The 20,108-nt window shown below is 35.2% G+C and overlaps 2 protein-coding genes and 1 long non-coding RNA gene across 3 annotated transcripts; 2 read left to right on the forward strand and 1 right to left on the reverse strand.

Annotated features, from left to right (window-relative positions):
* The first annotated feature begins 5,025 nt into the window (after positions 1 to 5,025).
* Positions 5,026 to 6,004, forward strand: LOC136840495 (uncharacterized). The gene is made up of 3 exons (XR_010853621.1): positions 5,026 to 5,274; positions 5,419 to 5,541; positions 5,830 to 6,004. It is a non-coding gene; the product is annotated as an uncharacterized lncRNA (long non-coding RNA).
* A 3,421-nt stretch (positions 6,005 to 9,425) lies between these two features.
* On the forward strand, positions 9,426 to 14,120 carry LOC136840496 (crustacean hyperglycemic hormone B-like). Its single transcript, XM_067107157.1, has 3 exons — positions 9,426 to 9,560; positions 12,342 to 12,631; positions 13,373 to 14,120. Exons 1-3 carry the CDS (start codon positions 9,543 to 9,545, stop codon positions 13,476 to 13,478), a joined length of 414 nt encoding a protein of 137 aa, XP_066963258.1. The 5' UTR covers positions 9,426 to 9,542; the 3' UTR covers positions 13,479 to 14,120.
* Positions 14,121 to 15,057: 937 nt separating this feature from the next.
* On the reverse strand, positions 15,058 to 20,108 carry LOC136840080 (molt-inhibiting hormone-like). Its single transcript, XM_067106464.1, has 3 exons — positions 19,972 to 20,108; positions 17,555 to 17,865; positions 15,058 to 16,343 (listed from the first exon to the last, which is right to left on the reverse strand). Exons 1-3 carry the CDS (start codon positions 19,987 to 19,989, stop codon positions 16,238 to 16,240), a joined length of 435 nt encoding a protein of 144 aa, XP_066962565.1. The 5' UTR covers positions 19,990 to 20,108; the 3' UTR covers positions 15,058 to 16,237.

The raw sequence follows: 20,108 nt of genomic DNA on the forward strand, positions 1-20,108 counted from the left end.
TAAGAGATGTAAAATGTACGTAGTTGTCTTATGTCGTATATCTCAATTGAACAATCTGTGTAAGCGTAAGAATGATTCAACATTTGAAATATAAGAAATGCTTTTCAGTCCTTAAATCTTCTACGGGTTTCAAGAGTTATTTTGATAAATGTACAAATGAAATTTCTTTTACGTCCGAGAATTGTGTTCCTTTGGCTTAATGTGCAATGGGAAGTTCGATGTGAGGGAATTAACTTAGAGATAAGCACAATTTTAATGTGATTTGTTTTCTGTTTTTCTTCTTTGCAGGACCGACTTGTGACGCTATAGCTTCCCTCGACTGTACACTCCCTTAGCATCAAGAGAAAGCCTGTTAATTATCGTACATCAGCCAACTATGTGAGAGTGTTACCAGTGGAGAGTTTTTTCAAATCATGAAGCCAGTTGACGTAGGATTCTCTGTTACTAAACGATGTCTTGTTTTCCGTAATAAAATTAAACTGCATTAACAAAAGAATTTTACTTTGAACCCCTGAGAAATAATAACCAACGTGGCTGTGTTTGTAAATGGCGTAAAACAGTGAAATATATCCATTTTGCTGAGCACAAAAGAGATCATGTAAGGTTGGTATGTCGACGAATGTTTTTCTATTATTTGGTTAATTACTTTCCCTATTAAGAATGTAATAATTCCATTACAGTGCATATGCCCATTCTTTGACAAAATAAAATCGGTATTGAGAAAGATTGCACATTCTATTATTTTATTAAAGAACTCAAGGTAATTCTTTGGCAAAATAAGATCTTTTGCAATGGAGTTCATTTGATTATTATGCCTCCGAAGCACACAGGACCATTCTTTGACAACATGAGAATTTTATTCAAAACAAGCGCTCAATATCATCTCGCATTTAATTTGAAAAAGTTGTATCTATATAGCTATCTATCTATATATCTATATACATACATACATGAACACACGTATGTATATTGTATGTATGTATAGTATGAAAATTGGTGCCCTGCCCCAATGAAATTTTTCTGATCCGCTAGTGAAGGTGACCCTACCTCTTCTTGATAAGCAATAGGATATTTGTGCTGGCTTTCCAATATATTTTATTCAAAACCTCACTTTATTCTTCCTGGTAAACAATAGGTGAAGCTATTAACGTTGCTGCTGTGATCTCGCTTAGGAAGTGTAGTGTCTCTTAGCAAAATGGTAGCTCTAAAGAAGATTGACAGAATGACTCTTGAACTGTGTAGCAGAGTTAGTGTTTTTTATTATTGCAAACAAAACCTTTTAACGTATTTGATTTGGTATTTTTTCCTCTATGCAAAGTATGACATTACTGTCAAGTAGAGAATATTCTTCGAAACGACTAAGAGTCTTGCATTTGGCAGCTATAAAGTGGTATTGATATCTTAATCTGTTCCTACAGATTTATCATATGAAGTTACCAAACAAGGACCTCTCGCGTATCTCTGTGGCAGTTGCATGACTGGAACTATTTTTTAAACACTTAATGCAGAATCAGAATTACCTTCATGGTGAATAGTGCAAAAGTTCCTTAGTAAGTTTTTTCTTTGGATAACTGCATAGTAATTCTGATAGTTTGTTAGCATCTGTAGTAAGCTTTAGATAAATTCTTTATGCCTCTCAGTCTTTGAACTGTTTTTTTTTTTAATTTTCATGGAAAACACACACATTTTCCACCATAGTTTATCAAGGTATCTTAATTTTCTCGTGTGAAATTTTCTGGGCAAGAACTTAGATACATATTGAGAAACTCGTATACTGTAAATGTTTATACACAAAACCAACAGGCAGTATTGCCATAAACTAGATGCTGACAATAATAACCTTCTTTGGGGATGTGAACCTTTGATGCACTGCTTCAGGGAGGTAATTCAACTGTTTTTTAATTTATCTAGTCACCTTTCCTGTTGTTTAACGATTGTTGGGGAAGAGTACTTGACGTTATCTAATGCGCAAGTTGGTTAAGAGCCCATGACTCATTTTAGTGTAGTGGTAAGATTCCGTAAGTTGTAACGAGTTATCGGTTCCCAACATAAAGATTTGGTCAAATCGTACCCATAAAATGAACTTATTTACACACAATAAACCTGCAAAAGGCTTTGGTTCCTGCCAGGTCTTTATGCAAATATAAAGAATTATGAAATTTGCCGGTCACTGTTAGCAGATCTATGGAAGTATAACTGCCACACAGTAAATGTTTAGTTTTTCAATTTTATAAAAATTTTTTTAAGTGATTTCCACGAAAATATTTTGAAAATCCGGAAAGGAATTGAACATTTTCCTCGGCAGGTCTTCAAATTGGCCTAGGAGGAGAAATTTGGTAAGAGGTTACCTACCGCTAGGCTACAAAAGGTATTATAAAGCATTTGTATTTCATTGAAAAGTACATTCATCATATAAAGTGTTTTAAAATATGCCTCTCTGCTTCTTGATGAAGTTATCAAAAAGGAAAAAATAATTTTATCACGTAATTTCCTTAAAGCTAAGGGGATTTTGCATGCATACTGAAGTTCCTTATAAAAAATAAATTAATTGTTTAATATCCTTGAAGAACGAAAAAGCCTTTTAACCCTCCTTCAAGCTATAAAATAAAAATATATTATATCCAAATATCTCTGAAATTAAAGGGGATCATTTACTTTACACAATAGTTCTGAAATCATCTCCTGATGAACTTTTTCACAGTTACTTAAAGAATAAAATGATTTTCAAATGTCCTTGGAGCATGAAGGAGCCTTCCTATCTTAAACCGAAGTTATATATATATAAAAGTATCAATTCTCTCAATGTCATTAAAACTAAAGTCAAATTTTCATTATCTAATACCGGAGCTATCTAAAGAATTAACTCACTGACACGTCTTTGAATCTTGAAGCGCCTTTTCACTATAGGTAAAAGAAAATAATAATAAAAAAATATACATTTGTGAAACTGAAAGTGGTTTATCATTGTATGGTGAAGTTATCGAAAGAATAAAGGCACTGACCTAGGTCCTTGAAACTGTATAAAACTTTTCGACTGTATGATGAAGTTCTTTGAAGAAAAGATTGAAACTGGAAATGCACTTTCCCTTGTATCTAAGGAGTGATTCCTTGCTATTGCCCCTAAAATGGTAGATAATAAACATTACATTTTCATGTCTACGGGTTTTCATAAAAAATTAGCTTCCTGTCGAGAGAATGACATTAGCAAACGTCGCAATGTAAGGCAATGAGAGGGGAAACTTGTGCCATTTAAGGAAAAGTCTGCTGGAAACTGAAGGAAATTCTTGAATCGATTTCGCTTTTTCCTCATTCTTAGAAATATCCTTCTGTTTCCTCCCCACTTTTTCCTCCTTTTGCTGTCTTCCACGTATTCGCTAAAGGAGGGCGCTAAGTTGTTCGTCCCGACGGCCTCCACATAAAGAGGTGAAAGAAAGGAATAAAAAGGAATGATTGCTCGGTGAACAAAGGCATTGTTTTGACTTCTTGCTTTGCTGTTCGAGGACCGTTATTTATAGAGGATTTTGTTTCTAATTTTATTTTCCTACAAGGAGCTAATTGGCCTTAGGGTTACGAATCTCGGTGTTTTGCAATAAATTAGAGTTTACTCTTGAGTTATGTTTTCCATTATTTTATAATTGCGATTTTATTAAACACGAAGGATTGTGTTAGTAGTGCTTGCAACTTAAGGTACTACGGGAAAGTTACCAAGGCCTACTTTTTCTATGGTAACCAACGGTGTAATGTATAAACTTTCAATGCGATCAGTCGCTACTGTAAATTATTCGAATGGTTTGTGTGCTTTTAAATACGTTAGCTTTAAAAAAAAAAAAGGACGAAAACGAAACATGAAAAAGGCCTCTTAATGAAGAAACCGCAGAGTGTTTGACTCCAAGCACATAGAATAAAACACTTGGAGGAAACCTAACTGCCAGACTATTCCTCAAACACGAGCCTTAATTGCCCCAATCAACTGATATCGACTTTTAATTGCCTTCACCAGAGAGGTCACCTCCAATATAAGGACACTAAGCGGCACATCAGACCAGCAGAGAGCCTTTGGCTTCAAGAAGGGAAACAACCGCCTCTCGTCTTTCCCACTTTCTGGACTCCTCTGTCTCGACAGCCTCTCCACCATGTTTGGCAAGGCTTTGGTAAGAGGAAGAAAAGAAGAAAGAATCTTACTGGGTTTCGAGTTATTTAGCTCTAGGCTTAAATTTACAGGGACGTGCTCTGATAATTATTTGAAGGGTCGCCGCATTGTTCATTCATAGAATTTATAGAAAGCTTGATTTTTTTGAGTAAAACATTGACCTGTGAGGTTTTCAGTACTTCATTAACACGGCTGGAATTGGAGTCATTTATTTCATTTATCTGGAACATTATTCAGTGGCTTTCAAGCAAAGTTAGTACATAACTTAGTACAATTTACAGAGAAGATAAATAATGAATTTACAAAAGAAAAGAACTCTTGCGTAGTTATGTCTCATAATCTAAGAAAAGACACCCCACAGAGTCATTTTATTCATTCATGGTAAAGTTCATGTGGAATAAATTCGTTTTAATAAAATGCAAATGAGAGAAATAGCCCCTTCATTCCTAAAACCATTCACAATTTAATTTACACACACACAAGGTGAACTTTCCTCGTTGGATTTGTTCCTTTGATATTTATACCAAGCATTTCCTAAAGTGTCACATGGCTTCTTTACTTAGCAATTCATAGTTTTCCTTTTGATTAGAAGCCTTCACTGAACATTTCGTACGAGACACTGAGAGCACACAAACTGCTTACCTCCCCCTACCAAAATCCAGATGCTCCTAACTTTTTATTTTCCAATTTAATCAAACAATGACCAAAACTTCACAAATACACTGTTCATGTATAAGGTAATAATGCTTTAAATTCCTCCTTTATCCTGTAAATGCTCACCCGGTTAATATCCAATCATTTGTATCTAGAAAATCAATTTGCAAAGTCAGGTGTCCAATCGATAGCATAATTTGTCTTTTTCCAGATATATATTCTGCTGTGGCTGCGATCATTTTGGTCTTGTGTGTAGGCCTAGGAGCGTGTGCTCCCGCTTCTTCCTCCTCCTCCTCTTCCTCCCCTTCTCTTCTTGGACACATAGCCAATAGGAGGGCAGTTGCCAAGAGATCCTACGGCGAGTCCTGTCAGGGCTTCCAGTTCAGCAAAGTCCTTTATAATAAACTGGACAAAGTGTGCGACGAGTGCACAAACCTCTACCGTAAGCCTTACATTAAGGGAGAATGCAGGTAAGGGCGATGTTTCCACTTGTCTAGTAACTGTTGGCAGTGAATACCTACATAGTTGGGTAAATGCGTTGTCTTCTTCTTGCTAACTTTGCAATAATGTGATTCAGACAGCTTAATGAAACGTCTTAATGGCTCTGTTTTCAGGACTGACTGCTTCGTAAACGATGTCTTCGAAAAGTGTCTGGACGTTCTTCTGTTTGACGCGGACGAGTATCTGTACATCAGAAGTGCTATTGCCGACTACTAATAACTCTGGTATGCTCTATGGTAAGAGATGTAAAATCTACATAGTTGTCTTATGTCGTATATCTTAATTGAACAATCTGTGTAAGCGTAAGAATGATTCAATATTTGAAATATAAGAAATGCTTTTCAATCCTTAAATCCTCTACGGGTTTCAAGAGTTATTTTGATAAATGTACAAATGAAACTTCTTTTACATACGAGAATTGTGTTCCTTTGGCTTAATGTGCAATGGGAAGTTCGATGTGAGGGAATTAACTTAGAGATAAGCATACTTCAATGTGATTTGTTTTCTGTTTTTCTTCTTTGCAGGACCGATTTGTGACACTGTGGCTTCCCCTCGACTGTACACTCCCTTAGAATCAACAGACCGCCTGTTAATTATCGCACATCTGGCAGCCATGTGAACGATTGTATAGCCAGTGGAGAGCTTTTTCAAATCGTGAAGCCAGTTGACATAGGATTGTTTGTTACTAAACGATGTCTTGTTTTCCGAAATAAAATTAAACTGCACTAACAAAAGAATTTTACTTTGAACCCTTGAGAAATAATAACCAACGCGGCTGTGTTTGTAAATGGTGTAAAACAGTGAAATATATCCATTTTGCTAAGCACAAAAGAGATCATTTAAGGTTGGTATATCGACGAATGTTTTTCTATTATTTGGTTAATTACTTTCCCTATTAAGAATATAATAATTCCATTACAGTGCATATGCCCATTCTTTGACAAAATAAAATCGGTATTAAGAAAGATTACACATTCTATCATTTTATTAAGAAACTCAAGGTAATCGTTTGGCAAAATAAGATCTTTTGGAATGGAGTTCATTTGATTATTATGCCTCCGAAGCACACAGGACCATTCTTTGACAACACAAGAATTTCATTCAATATTGGCGGTCAATATCATCTCGCATGTAATTTTAAAAAGCTGTAAGTATCTATACAGCTATCTATCCATCTATGTATATTCTATATATATACATGCACCCATACACACATACGTATACGTGTATTTATAACCACACATATATATTTTTATATACATATATATAATTTATATATAAGTTATACAATACGTATATATATATATATATTCTACAAATATTTTCATACAACGTATTATTATACTTAATAAACTAGTTTGTGTTTCATAAATATTCATCAGTATTATGTGAACGTTCGTAATTTGTTATGTAGACGACCTTGGGAAAGGAGCACAGTATTCCAAATAATTCCCGCACCTCATTATCATAATTACGGTCACATTTCTCTCTCTCTCTCTCTCTCTCTCTCTCTCTCTCTGTTAGTTGTTGCTACCATCACCAACATCCTATCTTTCCAGTGTTATTTTTAACCTTACATTATCATTTATAATTAGCCTCACTTTACATCCCCCAAACGCAATTTGCGCTAAGTTCGTTTGCCAAGAGAATGGTGAGCGATGTACATATGTATGTATATACATACATTTATACATCTGTCACCATTCTCTTGGCACATGAAATTACTGCAAATGTATTTTTTGGAAGATGAATATACACACACACACACACACACATATATATATATATATATATATATATATATATATATATATATATATTATATATATATATATATACTGTATATATAGATAGATAGGTAGATAGATAGATAGATAGATGAAACCCCAACAAGTCATGGGCCTGGGTCTGCCAAGCAATATAAAATCCTCAATTTTAGGACTCAGAAGCTTGCACAAGACCTTTAGATCAGATGTGAGCAGCAATGAGCATACAATAGCCCAGAGTCAGTCTATTCCCAACAATGTTATTCTTTCTCTATGCACTGATGCACTTAAAGGAAAGCGTCGAAGAAAGTAATGTATTTAAAGGAAAGGGGAGAGAGGGTTGTGGAAAGTAATACTAAGTGGCAACTTGAGAACAACACTCGTCCAGTACAAAAATAAAAAAGTCGCACGACTTTTGCTGCATACTGTACCTAAGGAGCGAATACATGAAAATAATGTGCGTAAGGGTAAGATCTGAGTAAAATAATCATCTTAATAGATGAGCGGAGAAAATGACGCACCTAAAGGAAAGAGAGGAGGTAAATAATGCACATAAAGGAAAGAGTTAAGGAAAATAATGTACATAAAGGAAAGAGTTAAGGAAAATAATGTACATAAAGGAAAGCGTTAAGGAAAATAATGCACATAAAGGAAAGAGTTAAGGAAAATAATGCACATAAAGGAAAGTGTTAAGGAAAATAATGCACATAAAGGAAAGAGTTAAGGAAAATAATGCACGTAAAGGAAAGTGTTAAGGAAAATAATGCACGTAAAAGAAAGAGTTAAGGAAAATAATGCACGTAAAGGAAAGCGTTAAGGAAAATAATGCACGTAAAGGAAAGAGTTAAGGAAAATAATGCACATAAACGAAAGCGTTAAGGAAAATAATGTACATAAAGGAAAGAGTTAAGGAAAATAATGCACGTAAAGGAAAGCGTTAAGGAAAATAATGCACGTAAAAGGAAGAGTTAAGGAAAATAATGCACATAAACGAAAGCGTTAAGGAAAATAATGTACATAAAGGAAAGAGTTAAGGAAAATAATGCACGTAAAGGAAAGCGTTAAGGAAAATAATGTACATAAAGGAAAGAGTTAAGGAAAATAATGCACGTAAAGGAAAGAGTTAAGGAAAATAATGGACATAAAGGAAAGAGTTATGAAAATAATGCACGGAAAGAGTTAAAGGAAAAAAGGAAAGAGTTAAGGAAAATAATGCACGTAAAGGAAAGAGTTAAGGAAAATAATGGACATAAAGGAAAGAGTTAAGGAAAATAATGCACATAAAGGAAAGAGTTAAGGAAAATAATGCACATAAAGGAAAGAGTTAAGGAAAATAATGCACATAAAGGAAAGCGTTAAGGAAAAAAATAATGCATCTATGGAAAGAGTTAGAAATAATGTATATATAATAACGACGAAACAAGGACGAGGGAACTAACGTACCTAAGGAAAGAGTCGATGAGAATAATGAATATCCTTCAGGAACTTGTCAGTAAAACAATGTTCCTGGGACAGGCATTGAGGAAAATAATGCACCTAAAAAGGTAAGTGTTGAGGAAAATGATGTTTCTCAGGAAATTGTTGAGGGAAAGAGAAGGACACTTTCCCTCAACAATTTCCTGAGAAACATTATTATTATTATTATTATTATTATTATTATTATTATTATTATTATTATTATTATTTAGTTAAGGTACATTTCCTGGAAGAAGTTATATGTCGAGAATATTATAACGGAATCCTTGATCAGTAATAACGTATTAATTAAATGAAAACTCTGTACAAAATCTCGAAAGTTTTTCACAATATTATCAAATCACCTTCTCATATTATCCATTTATTCGCGAAGCTGGAACTTCTGCGTGACTTTGACACGTAAACAGCATTGATGAGTATCGATCTGATGACTATTAATAACATCCACTTTTCATATGTCAACACAACCTCACCCTCACCCCATCCCCGTGGGTGGGGATAGGGGGTGGGTGGAAGGAAGTCTCCCGCATTTGCGAAATGAATAAAGCCCCTATAGAGAATAATTACTGATAGCCGTGACATACGTAAACCAGTTAGCAAAATGAATATAATTAATTAAATTAATCCCTCTTCTTTTAGTACTATAGAGAGCTTGGCCTAGCCATTTGTTTTCTTATTCCGCAGGACATTTTTCTTTCGCAGGGACTCGATTCTCGATCTTCGAGAGCAAGAAGACCAACTGACGGAGATGAACAGATTTCACTTCATTACGAATTCGCTATTTGGCAATCATCGCCGTCTGGTTCCACCAGCATTTCCCGCTATAAAAGTTGGTAGCTCTGGTTAGAGCTAGCAAAGAGCTCACAGGTTTGGTAAGAGGAAGTTATAAGGGCGAAGAATCAACGAGGGAAGAAGAGCAACAGTTTTAGGAATATAAACCGCTGGCAATCGTATCCTCCCGTCCGCCATATTTGCTTCGAGAGATTCCGACGACGATGTTTTCCAAAAACTTGGTGAGTGTTGGTGTCGATTTTATGAGTTTACAGACATCACTTGGACTGTTTCTACGTCTGTGTTTGTATGCAAGCAAACGTTCGAATTGTTATCTTGTAGTACCAAAAGCAGATTATTAACATATTAGGTTACTACTTTTTCAAGAATATAATATAGAAATAATATCGTTATGAGCCTAATGTTCAGACCAACTTACTGACAGAGATGCCGATTAAGGATCTAAGTTAGTTTTATGATTAGATAATAAAAATTAATGAATAATATAATTAAAAAATTACTATTATTAATTAAATTAATGAATAATATCATTAAGTAATTACTGTTATTAATTACTATTATAAACTGATATTAATGTTAATTTCTGCCGCTTATTCCGGGCCCCGGACGAAATTTCATAGATTCTTGAACTTCCTCCGCGCGTCGAGTCTGCGGTTTTAATCATCTATTGGATAACAACAGGTTACGTTCAGTTCAGTAAATATTGACAGAAATGAATAATAAATAATGGTCGTATGAGTAGTGAGTGTGAACACAGAAGTGCGTTGTTAAACCAAGAAAGGTAACAAAAATGCGTAGTTAAAAGGGAAGGTCACCAAAATGCGTTGTTAAAAGGGAAGGTCACTAAATGCGTTGTTAACAAGGAAATGTAACAAAAATGTGTTGTTAAAAGGGAAGATCACAAAAATCCGTTGCTAAAAAGGAAAGGTTACAAAAATCCTTTGTTGAAAGAGGACACAAAAATCCGTTGATAAAAAGGAAAGGTCACAAAAATGCGTTGTTACCAAGGGAAAGTCGCAAAAATCCGTTGAAAAAAAGGAAAGGTCCCAAAAATGCTTTGTTGAAAGAGGTCACAAAAGTCCGTTGATAAAAAGGAAAGGTCACAAAAATGCATTGTCAAAAAGGCAAGGTCACAAAAATGCGTTGTCAACAAGGAAAGGTCACAAAAATGCGTTGTTAACAAGAGGTCACAAATATCCGTTGATAAAAAGAAAATGTCACAAAAATGCATTTTTAACATGAAAAGTCACAAAAAAAAAGTCTAACGTCATAAGAATAAAGATGAAGTTTCTTCTCCACACAAAATAATACAGCCAACAGAGGAACTACAGAAACCAGTAAATGGCAGATAGCGGCTGTTTGGAAGAGAGACAAAAACAACCATTCGATCCTGCCCAGTTAACCAATTTGCAACGTACCATGAGCAGTGATGCTCGATGGAGACCTTCGTATTCATTATCGGCGTTCTCACAATGACGATGATAAACTTTTAAGACAGAAAATGACGATGAGAACATTAGGAAAAATTAATTGATTGGATTGTTACGGAAAGCACAAAAAACAAAAAAGCGATGTAGATTTCGAGCCTGTGGCCATACAGTCTGAAGCAGTGATGCCGAAGTCACCTTTATAAATACTTTAGGACCAGTTAGTTATTTTCTGCTCTGGTAGATTATTATTCATTTCGGTAAATTATTATTAATTTCTGTCATTATTTATTTAACCGAACTTAAGCTGTTGTTATCCAATAGATGATCGGAACCGCAGACTTGAAGCGCAGATGAAATTAAAAAATCTATGAAACACCTTGTGAATCTAGATTACTTTGTGGCTGTTTTGCTAGACCAGTGGTTGATGTGAGTTAGTAAAAGTATCATTAAAAACTGCACTTGTCGAAAACGATTATTATTAGTTTTGACAAGGTTCTTATTTCTCACAAATCTTGACGCTGTTACGGCCTGAATGGTTGGACAGTCAAAAACGAATATCATTAGTTTTAACAAGACTCTTATTTCTCACAAATCTTGACGCTGTTAGGCCTGAATGGTTGGACCAGTAATAATAATAATAATAATAATAATAATAATAATAATAATAATAATAATAATAATAATAATAAAACAAATTGGGTAATACTCAAGTGGTATATTGCTAAATTTTGTAAGATTTTTTTCTTAAGCTTAATCTTGATAATTTTAGGCTAGTATTGTTTGATAGTTGGTTAGCAAAACATGCCTCAAAGTCATATGCAATAATGATTAATTTTTTTTTTGTGAAAGAATAACATTCTCTCAGCCTTTTATGATGAGCGGCATTGTGAAAACTATATATATATATATATATATATATATATATATATATATATATATATATATATATATATATATATATATATATATATATATATATATATATATATATATATATACTGTATATATATATATATATATATATATATATATATATATATATATATATATATATATATATACTGTATATATATATGTGTGTATAAATAAGCATATATATATATATATATATAAATATATAAATATATATATATATATATATATATATATATATATATATATATATATATATATATATATATATATATATATATATATAGATGGAATTATATAATAAAGTATTTATAGATGGAATAATAAAGTATTTATTAACTCCATCAACATTGATCATTATTGACGATTATGATGAATTAACTTCTTTAGTCATCACAGCTTCAACATCACTATCATCTTCGCTATAATGGTGGCGAATAAGTCCTTTCTAATATCTATTTGTTATATTAATTTTTTATTCATGTAGTTATCTAGAAAAATTTAAGGGGCGAATTTCAATGTTTGTAATCATCTTCATCATTGTCATAAATCTGGTAAACAAATTCCGCCTTATGCCACCCTGCTAAATTATCTATCAATCAATCCACTGACAAAACCTGATATAATCATTCTTAATTATTTGCCATTTTTTGTTATTAGATCTGGACAGCCATCTTCCTGGGCGCTCTCTTGCAACTGGGCAGCATCGGCCTAGTGGCTTCGCGGTCAGCAGACGGTCTAGCCCGGATAGAGAAGCTTCTGGCTTCCTCTTCGTCTTCCCTGACCTCGTCTGACCTGGCGGCCACCGATGACCTCGCCGTCAATAAGAGGGCCATCTTCGACCCGACTTGCAAGGGCATCTTCGACAGGGGGCTCCTGAAGAAGCTGGAGAAAGTGTGCGAGGATTGCTACAACGTCTATCGCAAACCCTACGTTGGGGTGGAATGCAGGTAAATGAGATAATGGCGCTTTTTCTCTCTGAGATGAATAGAAAATGTCTGGTTTTCACGGTCTGTACAAACATTGAAGTCCTGGATGACAAGATTAAAGGCATATCAGTGTTACACAACAGGATAGGTTTCCCAACTTCGAATAATGACTTCTTTCAAATGAATGCCTATTCTTTGGAAGCTTGAATTTCAAGTTAAAGGCCCCTGTAGGCTTGTTCCATATGAACAGGCGTTTATCTTCTGAATAATAATAATAATAATAGTAATAATTCACATTTAAGAAACAGGCTTTAATAAATGGAGCTCCACGTGAACTGAATGTTCAAGGGTAAATATTCCCTGACAATTACCCTGTGATGTCAGAAGAAAGAGAGCATTTTTCCTTATTTACTGTAACTCAGTAGGCTTCCTAAAGGGGTGTGTTTGCAGCGTCCCTTCTGCCCCTAGCTGCACCAACTTTTTAGCCTTTTACTTTACCTCCATTTCTGCTTCCTTTCTTCAGTCTTGCTGTCCAGCCTCTCTGACTATTACTTCTTGGAGCAACTGTGAGGGTTTCTCACACTTCCACCTGCAGATCCCTGTACTTCAACTCAATGATTCTCTGGATCTTTTTATCTAGCTGTTAAACACCTCAGCTCCACCTTTACACTGCCCTAAGCGCTGAATGGCCGAAGGTGACCCCAGTGCTTGGTTTGACAGCCTGAATCTCATAAAATCAATTAATAAATCCCCTCATTGCAGGAGCAACTGCTACGGTAACCTGATCTTCCGCCAGTGCTTGGACGATCTCCTGATGATGGACGTGGTCGATGAATACGTCAACATGGTGCAGGTGGTCGGAAAATGATCGTTTTTATTGAAAGCCACGATTATTTATTTATATATTTATTTCCCGTTTTCTATAGACCAATGGCAAAACGCCCGTTTTCTATCTCGGTTACTTCTAGCATTAGGGTGAAGGATTCTTGAATGGGCGCAATATAGTTGCGTTTCTTGATAGGATTCTTCAAGCGTTCATGAATGATGAATGAATAAATGAGTTACATATTCTGCTGAAAGGGTCATTTCATGGTCTCGCGAAGTCCTGCTGTTAAGCAAAGTGAAATAGGCAATCTTGTCAGGCACTCAGGAAATGTAAACATTTTAAAATGATTTTCAGCTAAATGTTATAATCAAAATGTATAGAACATTAATAAAAAGAATTTCGTCGTCATCTCCTTATTTATGTCTATAACCATGCAGTTACATTTGGAAGCCTATGTAAATAAATTCATAAAAAAATGAATTGCCTTTTTTTTTTATCATTATTGTGTTTTCTCAGATTTGTGTTTATACTATAGTTGAATTCGCTTAAATTGTTCGCATTTTGAGTATATTTTCCGCATCTATTGGAAACACAGTAAATAGAGCGGATCTTTTGATAGTCTCATTATCTCTGCCAACATGTTTATGTTCTGGATCTATAGTGTATGTGTTTATTTGTATGTCGGTTTGTAATGAGTGAACTTTTACGAATATTTGACCAAAATGTGAGCCTGGTAACTCTCAGTAAGTGATTGGAATTTGGGAAAGATAGGAATGGAAATCTTCGGGGAAAGGGATGTTTTCTCTTAGGGAAAGGGGCCCGGATTGTTCAGCCTTGGCGGAGGTTTGAGGTCTCTGTTTTTTTTAGAATTCGTTGGTATCTTGATATAAAACTTTTACAGTTTCTTGAGATATTTCTGTTGAAATATTCTGTATTCTAGTCTTCCGCGATGTTGTCATTTGCATTTGGTCTTTCTGTATGTAATTTTAGACTGGATAAATGATACTGACGGAGCTTTAATAAATTTTTCTTTATTTCAAAGTCATTTATTTATTCAAACTCTCTCTCCTTCCCCATAAAAAAACAATAAGTATAAAAATACTAAAGGTTTCTATTCTGTGTAATATTTGTTGCAGAAAATACTGCTTGGCTACTTCTCATTCTGACTCACTGACGCTTGGATCAGATATCTGTGGCGTGTTGCAGGTCTCAGGACGACTTAACTTTTCTGCATTGCATCAAAGATTGCTAAACAGTAACGGAACTGAAATTGAATAGTCAAGTATATTTCCAGATCTTCATTTATTTTGACATTTTTCTTGGTTAAGTCCTAACCTTCTCTCTTCCTTTCCATTTTTTTTTTGTTCTGGGTTAGAAACAGGGCAACAGGTTGCCTTTCCAATTGGCTTTTGCGTTTGAAAAAAAAAAAAGGTAATTTTTCAGAGGCCAAGTTTCATTAAATTCCGTTCACCCATTCTCAAGATATGCAGCTAACGCACATCTAAGTACCCAGACATTATCTGTCTGGCAGACAGAGCAGTTAGACCCAGGGCACAACCGACTTATGCCCCAGCCAATAAATCATAAGCATGTGTTATTTTGAGGAAAATAATGACAAAGGTTAAAATTATGCTTTGCTCTGTATTATAAATATCACAATAAATATTCTTTGGCTTCAGATCTAGTACAAGTATATTTTGGCAGAATTGTTTTCTTCATCTCATCTGTTATTGTAGTGGCAAAATTGTGACTCCTTTTCTAACGGCGGCAAACAAAAAAGCGACCAAGGAACCTACGAAATTGTCCTAATCTCTTAATCGTTAAGATAATAAAACGACTGATGAACGCGAAGGTATATTTTGGACCTCTATAGCAACAAGTGATAGCATCTTTTGTGCGACTCTTGGCAGATGTAAGACTGATCAATTGGAGACCGACTGTAGGATCAACGAGGCATCTTTCCTCTGAGCAGAGAAACAGGGCAGTCAAAATTTGTCAGAAAGGAAAACTTACATTTAACTAAAAGAGGTTTAACTATTGCTGCTTTGAATCTGGTCAAGACTAGAGAAGAAAGGTTTTCGTAATTCTCTGTGGACCGTTTGCTAAACAGACTGTTTAGAACATGGGACATAATATAACAAAGATAGATTGAAATGTCTTGATAAGGGAAATCACTGTTTTTGAAAGGATCGATGCTCTCCCGTGTCAGTAATACATCGCTTTCAGTCGCAAAGCTCCTTTAGGTAAAAAATAAGCAAACAAAAAAACTTAACTAAAACCAAGTATTTAACAAATGCAGTTAATGCTAACTTAAACTTGAAAGTAGACTTAGTATTCCACGTAACGTAAAAGAAAGTGTCAAAAGAAACTTCTCTCTAAATTGACAGTCTTCCAGAGTTACAAAGAATTCTAAAACTCTATAGAAATGTTCTTATTCAGGAACGTGTTGCGATTTAGGCATCTTTAGTCCTTCGGTTGTTTGGGTCATTTGAGAAGTCGTCACAACGAGACTGAAGTGGAAGCAGAAATTAAGTAGGTCCCGAAGTCGCAGCTCTGCAAAAATCCGAAAGAAGAATAAGAAGACAGGAGTCTCCAGAAACCACCGAGGAACTCGATAATTTTCGAAGTTTCCGGAAACCACTGAAGCACTCGATAATTTTCGAGGTTTTCGAAGACCACTGAAGCACTCGATAATTTTCGAAGTTGTCCGGGACATCCTTAGGTTTATAATAGCTACGACGATACGCTGGTCAAGGTGATGACAGATGACGAATGAACGGCAGCGCGATTCTTCCATAGACCTACTTCCCGTACATCTGGACGATTCTGGCGATGTAGGGGAGTTTCTCCTCCATCTGAAGGTCCAGGATGCATTTTCGGAAGACCATGTTCCTGTAGCATTTCCTCCTGTTGTTTGTTTGTTTCGATAAAGAATAAATAAAGATGATTAAACAATGCTTTGGTTAGTCCACCGGAACAAATATTGTATAAGCATTTATCATCTGGGACTGGATGGATTCATCAGAGTAAATCATATCTTGACGAAAGATTAAGGGGCGCAAAATGGAAGAAAATGAAAAATTTCAACATTAAAGTACGTGTATATATATATATATATATATATATATATATATATATATATATATATATACATGTATACATATGTATATATACTGTATATATATATTTATATAGACACACACACATATATATATACATATATATATATCTATAACATACACACACACATATATATATTACTTTTAAGCTGGAAGTATAAAGTATGATGATTATATCAATATAAAGCTTTGAAAAATTTGCGACTAAACATTTATTTCTTCTCAGTAACCTAAAATTAAACCTGTCGAGGCGAACACCGTATCACAGACATTAATATAAAGATCAAAATGTAACAAAAGGCAAGGGAATAATAGTCAGTGAAAGTGATAATTTGAGATAAAAATCATCTGGCATTTGATAAATAAAAAAGTTACGAATTGATAAATGCTAAAGAAGACGACTTGACGAGAAAAACTGAGAAAATTACAAAGCTGAAAAGAAAGAAGAATAATGATGGCGAAAAACAAATGGTAAAATGACAAAGCTGAAAAGAAACAAGGATAATGACGGAGACAAACAAATGAGAAAATGATAAGGATGAAAATGAAGAAAAATAATGATAGAGAAAAACAGATAAGAAAATGATAAAGCTGAAAAGAAAGAGGAATAATGATGGAAAAAAAAAACAAATGAGAAAATGATAAAGGCAAATACTGGTAACGATGAATGAAGGTGGAGAAAAGAAAATAGAGATATGCTGGTCGCTGGTATAGTGGTTAGTGTCCTGGCGTGCCACTGAGATGTCATGAGTTCGCGCCTCCCGAAGGGCGTTGAAAAAATCACTGGCTCTGTATCCTGATCAGTTACTGCCGCAGTGTGGGGTAGGTGGGATGTTGAAACCAACATATTCTTTGGGAGCTTGACTTTCAAGTCAATGGCCCCGTGGGCTTGTTCCATATGAATAGGTTTCGTCTACTGAATGAAAAGTAAAGAAGTAAATACAGAACAGCGAGGGGCGCCTTTCTCCTGCCGGCGCTGTCCATCACCCGCCTCCATACCTGCAGTTGATGGAGACGTAGGGCTTCCTGTAGAGGTTGTAGCAGTCATCGCAAATCCTCTCCAGCTCGACGAAGATCTTCCGGTCGAAGACGCCCTTGCACGACATGTCGAAGATGCCTCTCTTGGCGGCGTTGTGGTCTCCCAGGGGCACGAGGGCCACGGGTGGTTGGGGATCCGACGATGGAAGGGCCAGGGCGGACGACGCGAAGATCTCCAGTTCGGAGAGGTCGCCGTCGGCGGATAAGGCCTCGGCCTGGTTGCTAACGGTGGTGGTGGCCGAGATGATGGTCACTAGCATAGTGGTCCATACCTGATTAGTTTAAACAGGAACCCATTCTTAATAACAAGTAAGGAAAAAAATTTATATTTTAAAGATATGAAGGTCACTATGGCGTCAGTAACCTTGGTGTTGTGACGCCAGTTTGAGTAGTAATAAAAAAAGGTCACTACCGTGGTCGGATGCACCTGGTTAGGTTAGGAGAATAACCACTAATAATAAATGAAGAGCAAGATTTATTTTTTAAGAATTGGCACTAGAATGTGGACCACTTTTGGTTATTCTAAGTAAAGAGAAATGATCAGTAATGTAAGATAAAAAAGAAGAAGAAGAGAGCTTTCTTGTAAAAAAGTATGACGATCAATAACATAGTGGTCCCTATAAACAGGATTCCATTCTTAATAACCAGTAAGAAAAAGAACCTTTTAAAAATTGTTATTGTAAAGGTGTGGCGGCCACTACCATGGTCGGTTAGGTTAAACAAAAACTAAGATTATGTACAGAATAGGATAAAAGTTTTTTAAATAAAAAAAGATGTTATATAATGGCACTAAAATTCCGGTACATCTGGTAAGTCTAAGTGATGTAAAAATGATTGGTAAAGAGCAAGAAAAAAGAAAGAAAATTCTTTGTAGATGAAGAATAAAAAAGAAAAAATCTTTCCTGAAAATAATGGAAATCATATGAAAGAAAATATTCTTACTCCTATGTCTTTTAACTGTTACTTTTTTATCAGATAGTTAAACCTTTGCGCCCCCTCCCCCCCAAAAAAACTCAGCCGCTTTAACGCTTAAACGGAAACTTGGCCGCCTCTTAAAGAAAGGTGGATTAAATGACTCCGGAAACACGGAGGGTGACAGAGAGTTCCACATTTAGGAAATAAATGACCTGAAGAACTGACACTCGGTTTGACAATTCCCACACGGTAGCTATGGGATTGAGATACCTGACGGGAACACTTAGGTTTAGACGGTTTTACTTAGGCAAAAACCTTTCGATTTTAAGAGATAGAGAATTCATATTTACCATGAAGACTCCGCTAATGAAACCAATTTTCAGAGGAAGGTCGTGATCAAGGTCATATTCAGAGGTCAAAGGTCAAATGTGAATTTAATCTTGATCATAATTACTGAACTATATGAGATGAAAAATTTATATTTGCCATGGGGACTACAGTAACTACTCCAATTTTCAGAGTGAGGTCGAAGTCGAGGTCACACTCAGAGGTCGAAGGTCAAATGCGTGCATTTTTCACCGAACAGTACGATTTTTAAATCTAAACAAATCTATTATTGGCATCGAGGTAAGAAGGAAGAGCACAATTTTGGTATCTGTTTGCGTGAATGTTTTCTGATCTGTGTTTTAGGAAGAGTAATAACTTTTTCTTATGGTAATTTATGCATTTTCCTTAGCCCTACTTTGTATAATGAAAAAAAAAATCTTAAAAAAGCTTTCACAACGTGTGTTTGAATTTAAGGAATGCAAAAAATCTCAAATGAATGTGAAAAATGAATGCTATTACAATTTATCAATCATAAGATATAACAAAACGTATTATCAAATAAATGGCCCCAAAAAGTGAAAATATAAAAACAACAATTTATGAATTAATCACCGTCAGTAACTCTGAAGGGACTATCATTCATTAGAAAGAGCTGCATCATCACACACTTAGGGGGATGAATAAAGCGCAGGAATGGAATGTTCCCAGTGGACGAAATTCCGTGTGAACACTATAGGAAATTTCCTGGGGCAAAGTGGACGGAATTCCTTGAGTGAATGATATTATTTTCACTGGTCGAAATTGTTAGTGGAAGAAAATCCGAACATTTTCAGAACGTTCTAGCTTGTCTGCAAAAAAAACTATATTTTTAGGTATATTCCAAATGAACGTTCACTCATTTTGAATTAGATAGACTATCAATACTAAATATTTTTCTGTAGAAATGTATCAAATTCATGAACGTCTTGGCGAGCCAAAGAAACAATACAAAATTTTTCTTAATTAATCTGGACGTATGTTCTGACAAGACTCCGTTTTCGACTTTTCTTTCACGATGGATTAAAAACTCAAGACCTGACAATTGCGCATTTCAAAACAGGCGCCTTACACACGACAAATATAATGCTTTTACTTACCAAGCTGCTGCAAACCATGGTAGATGTTTTTATCAAGTAGTACTCGAAAAGAAAAAATCCCCTTTGTCCAAGGATTTCAAAGCCGAGAGAAGAAGAAGCCCGACTGGCAATGGCCGCTGGCGATGCTCTTTCTTCAA

The sequence above is a fragment of the Macrobrachium rosenbergii genome, chromosome 7 (assembly GCF_040412425.1).
Source record: "Macrobrachium rosenbergii isolate ZJJX-2024 chromosome 7, ASM4041242v1, whole genome shotgun sequence".
In the NCBI taxonomy this organism is placed as follows: domain Eukaryota; kingdom Metazoa; phylum Arthropoda; class Malacostraca; order Decapoda; family Palaemonidae; genus Macrobrachium; species Macrobrachium rosenbergii.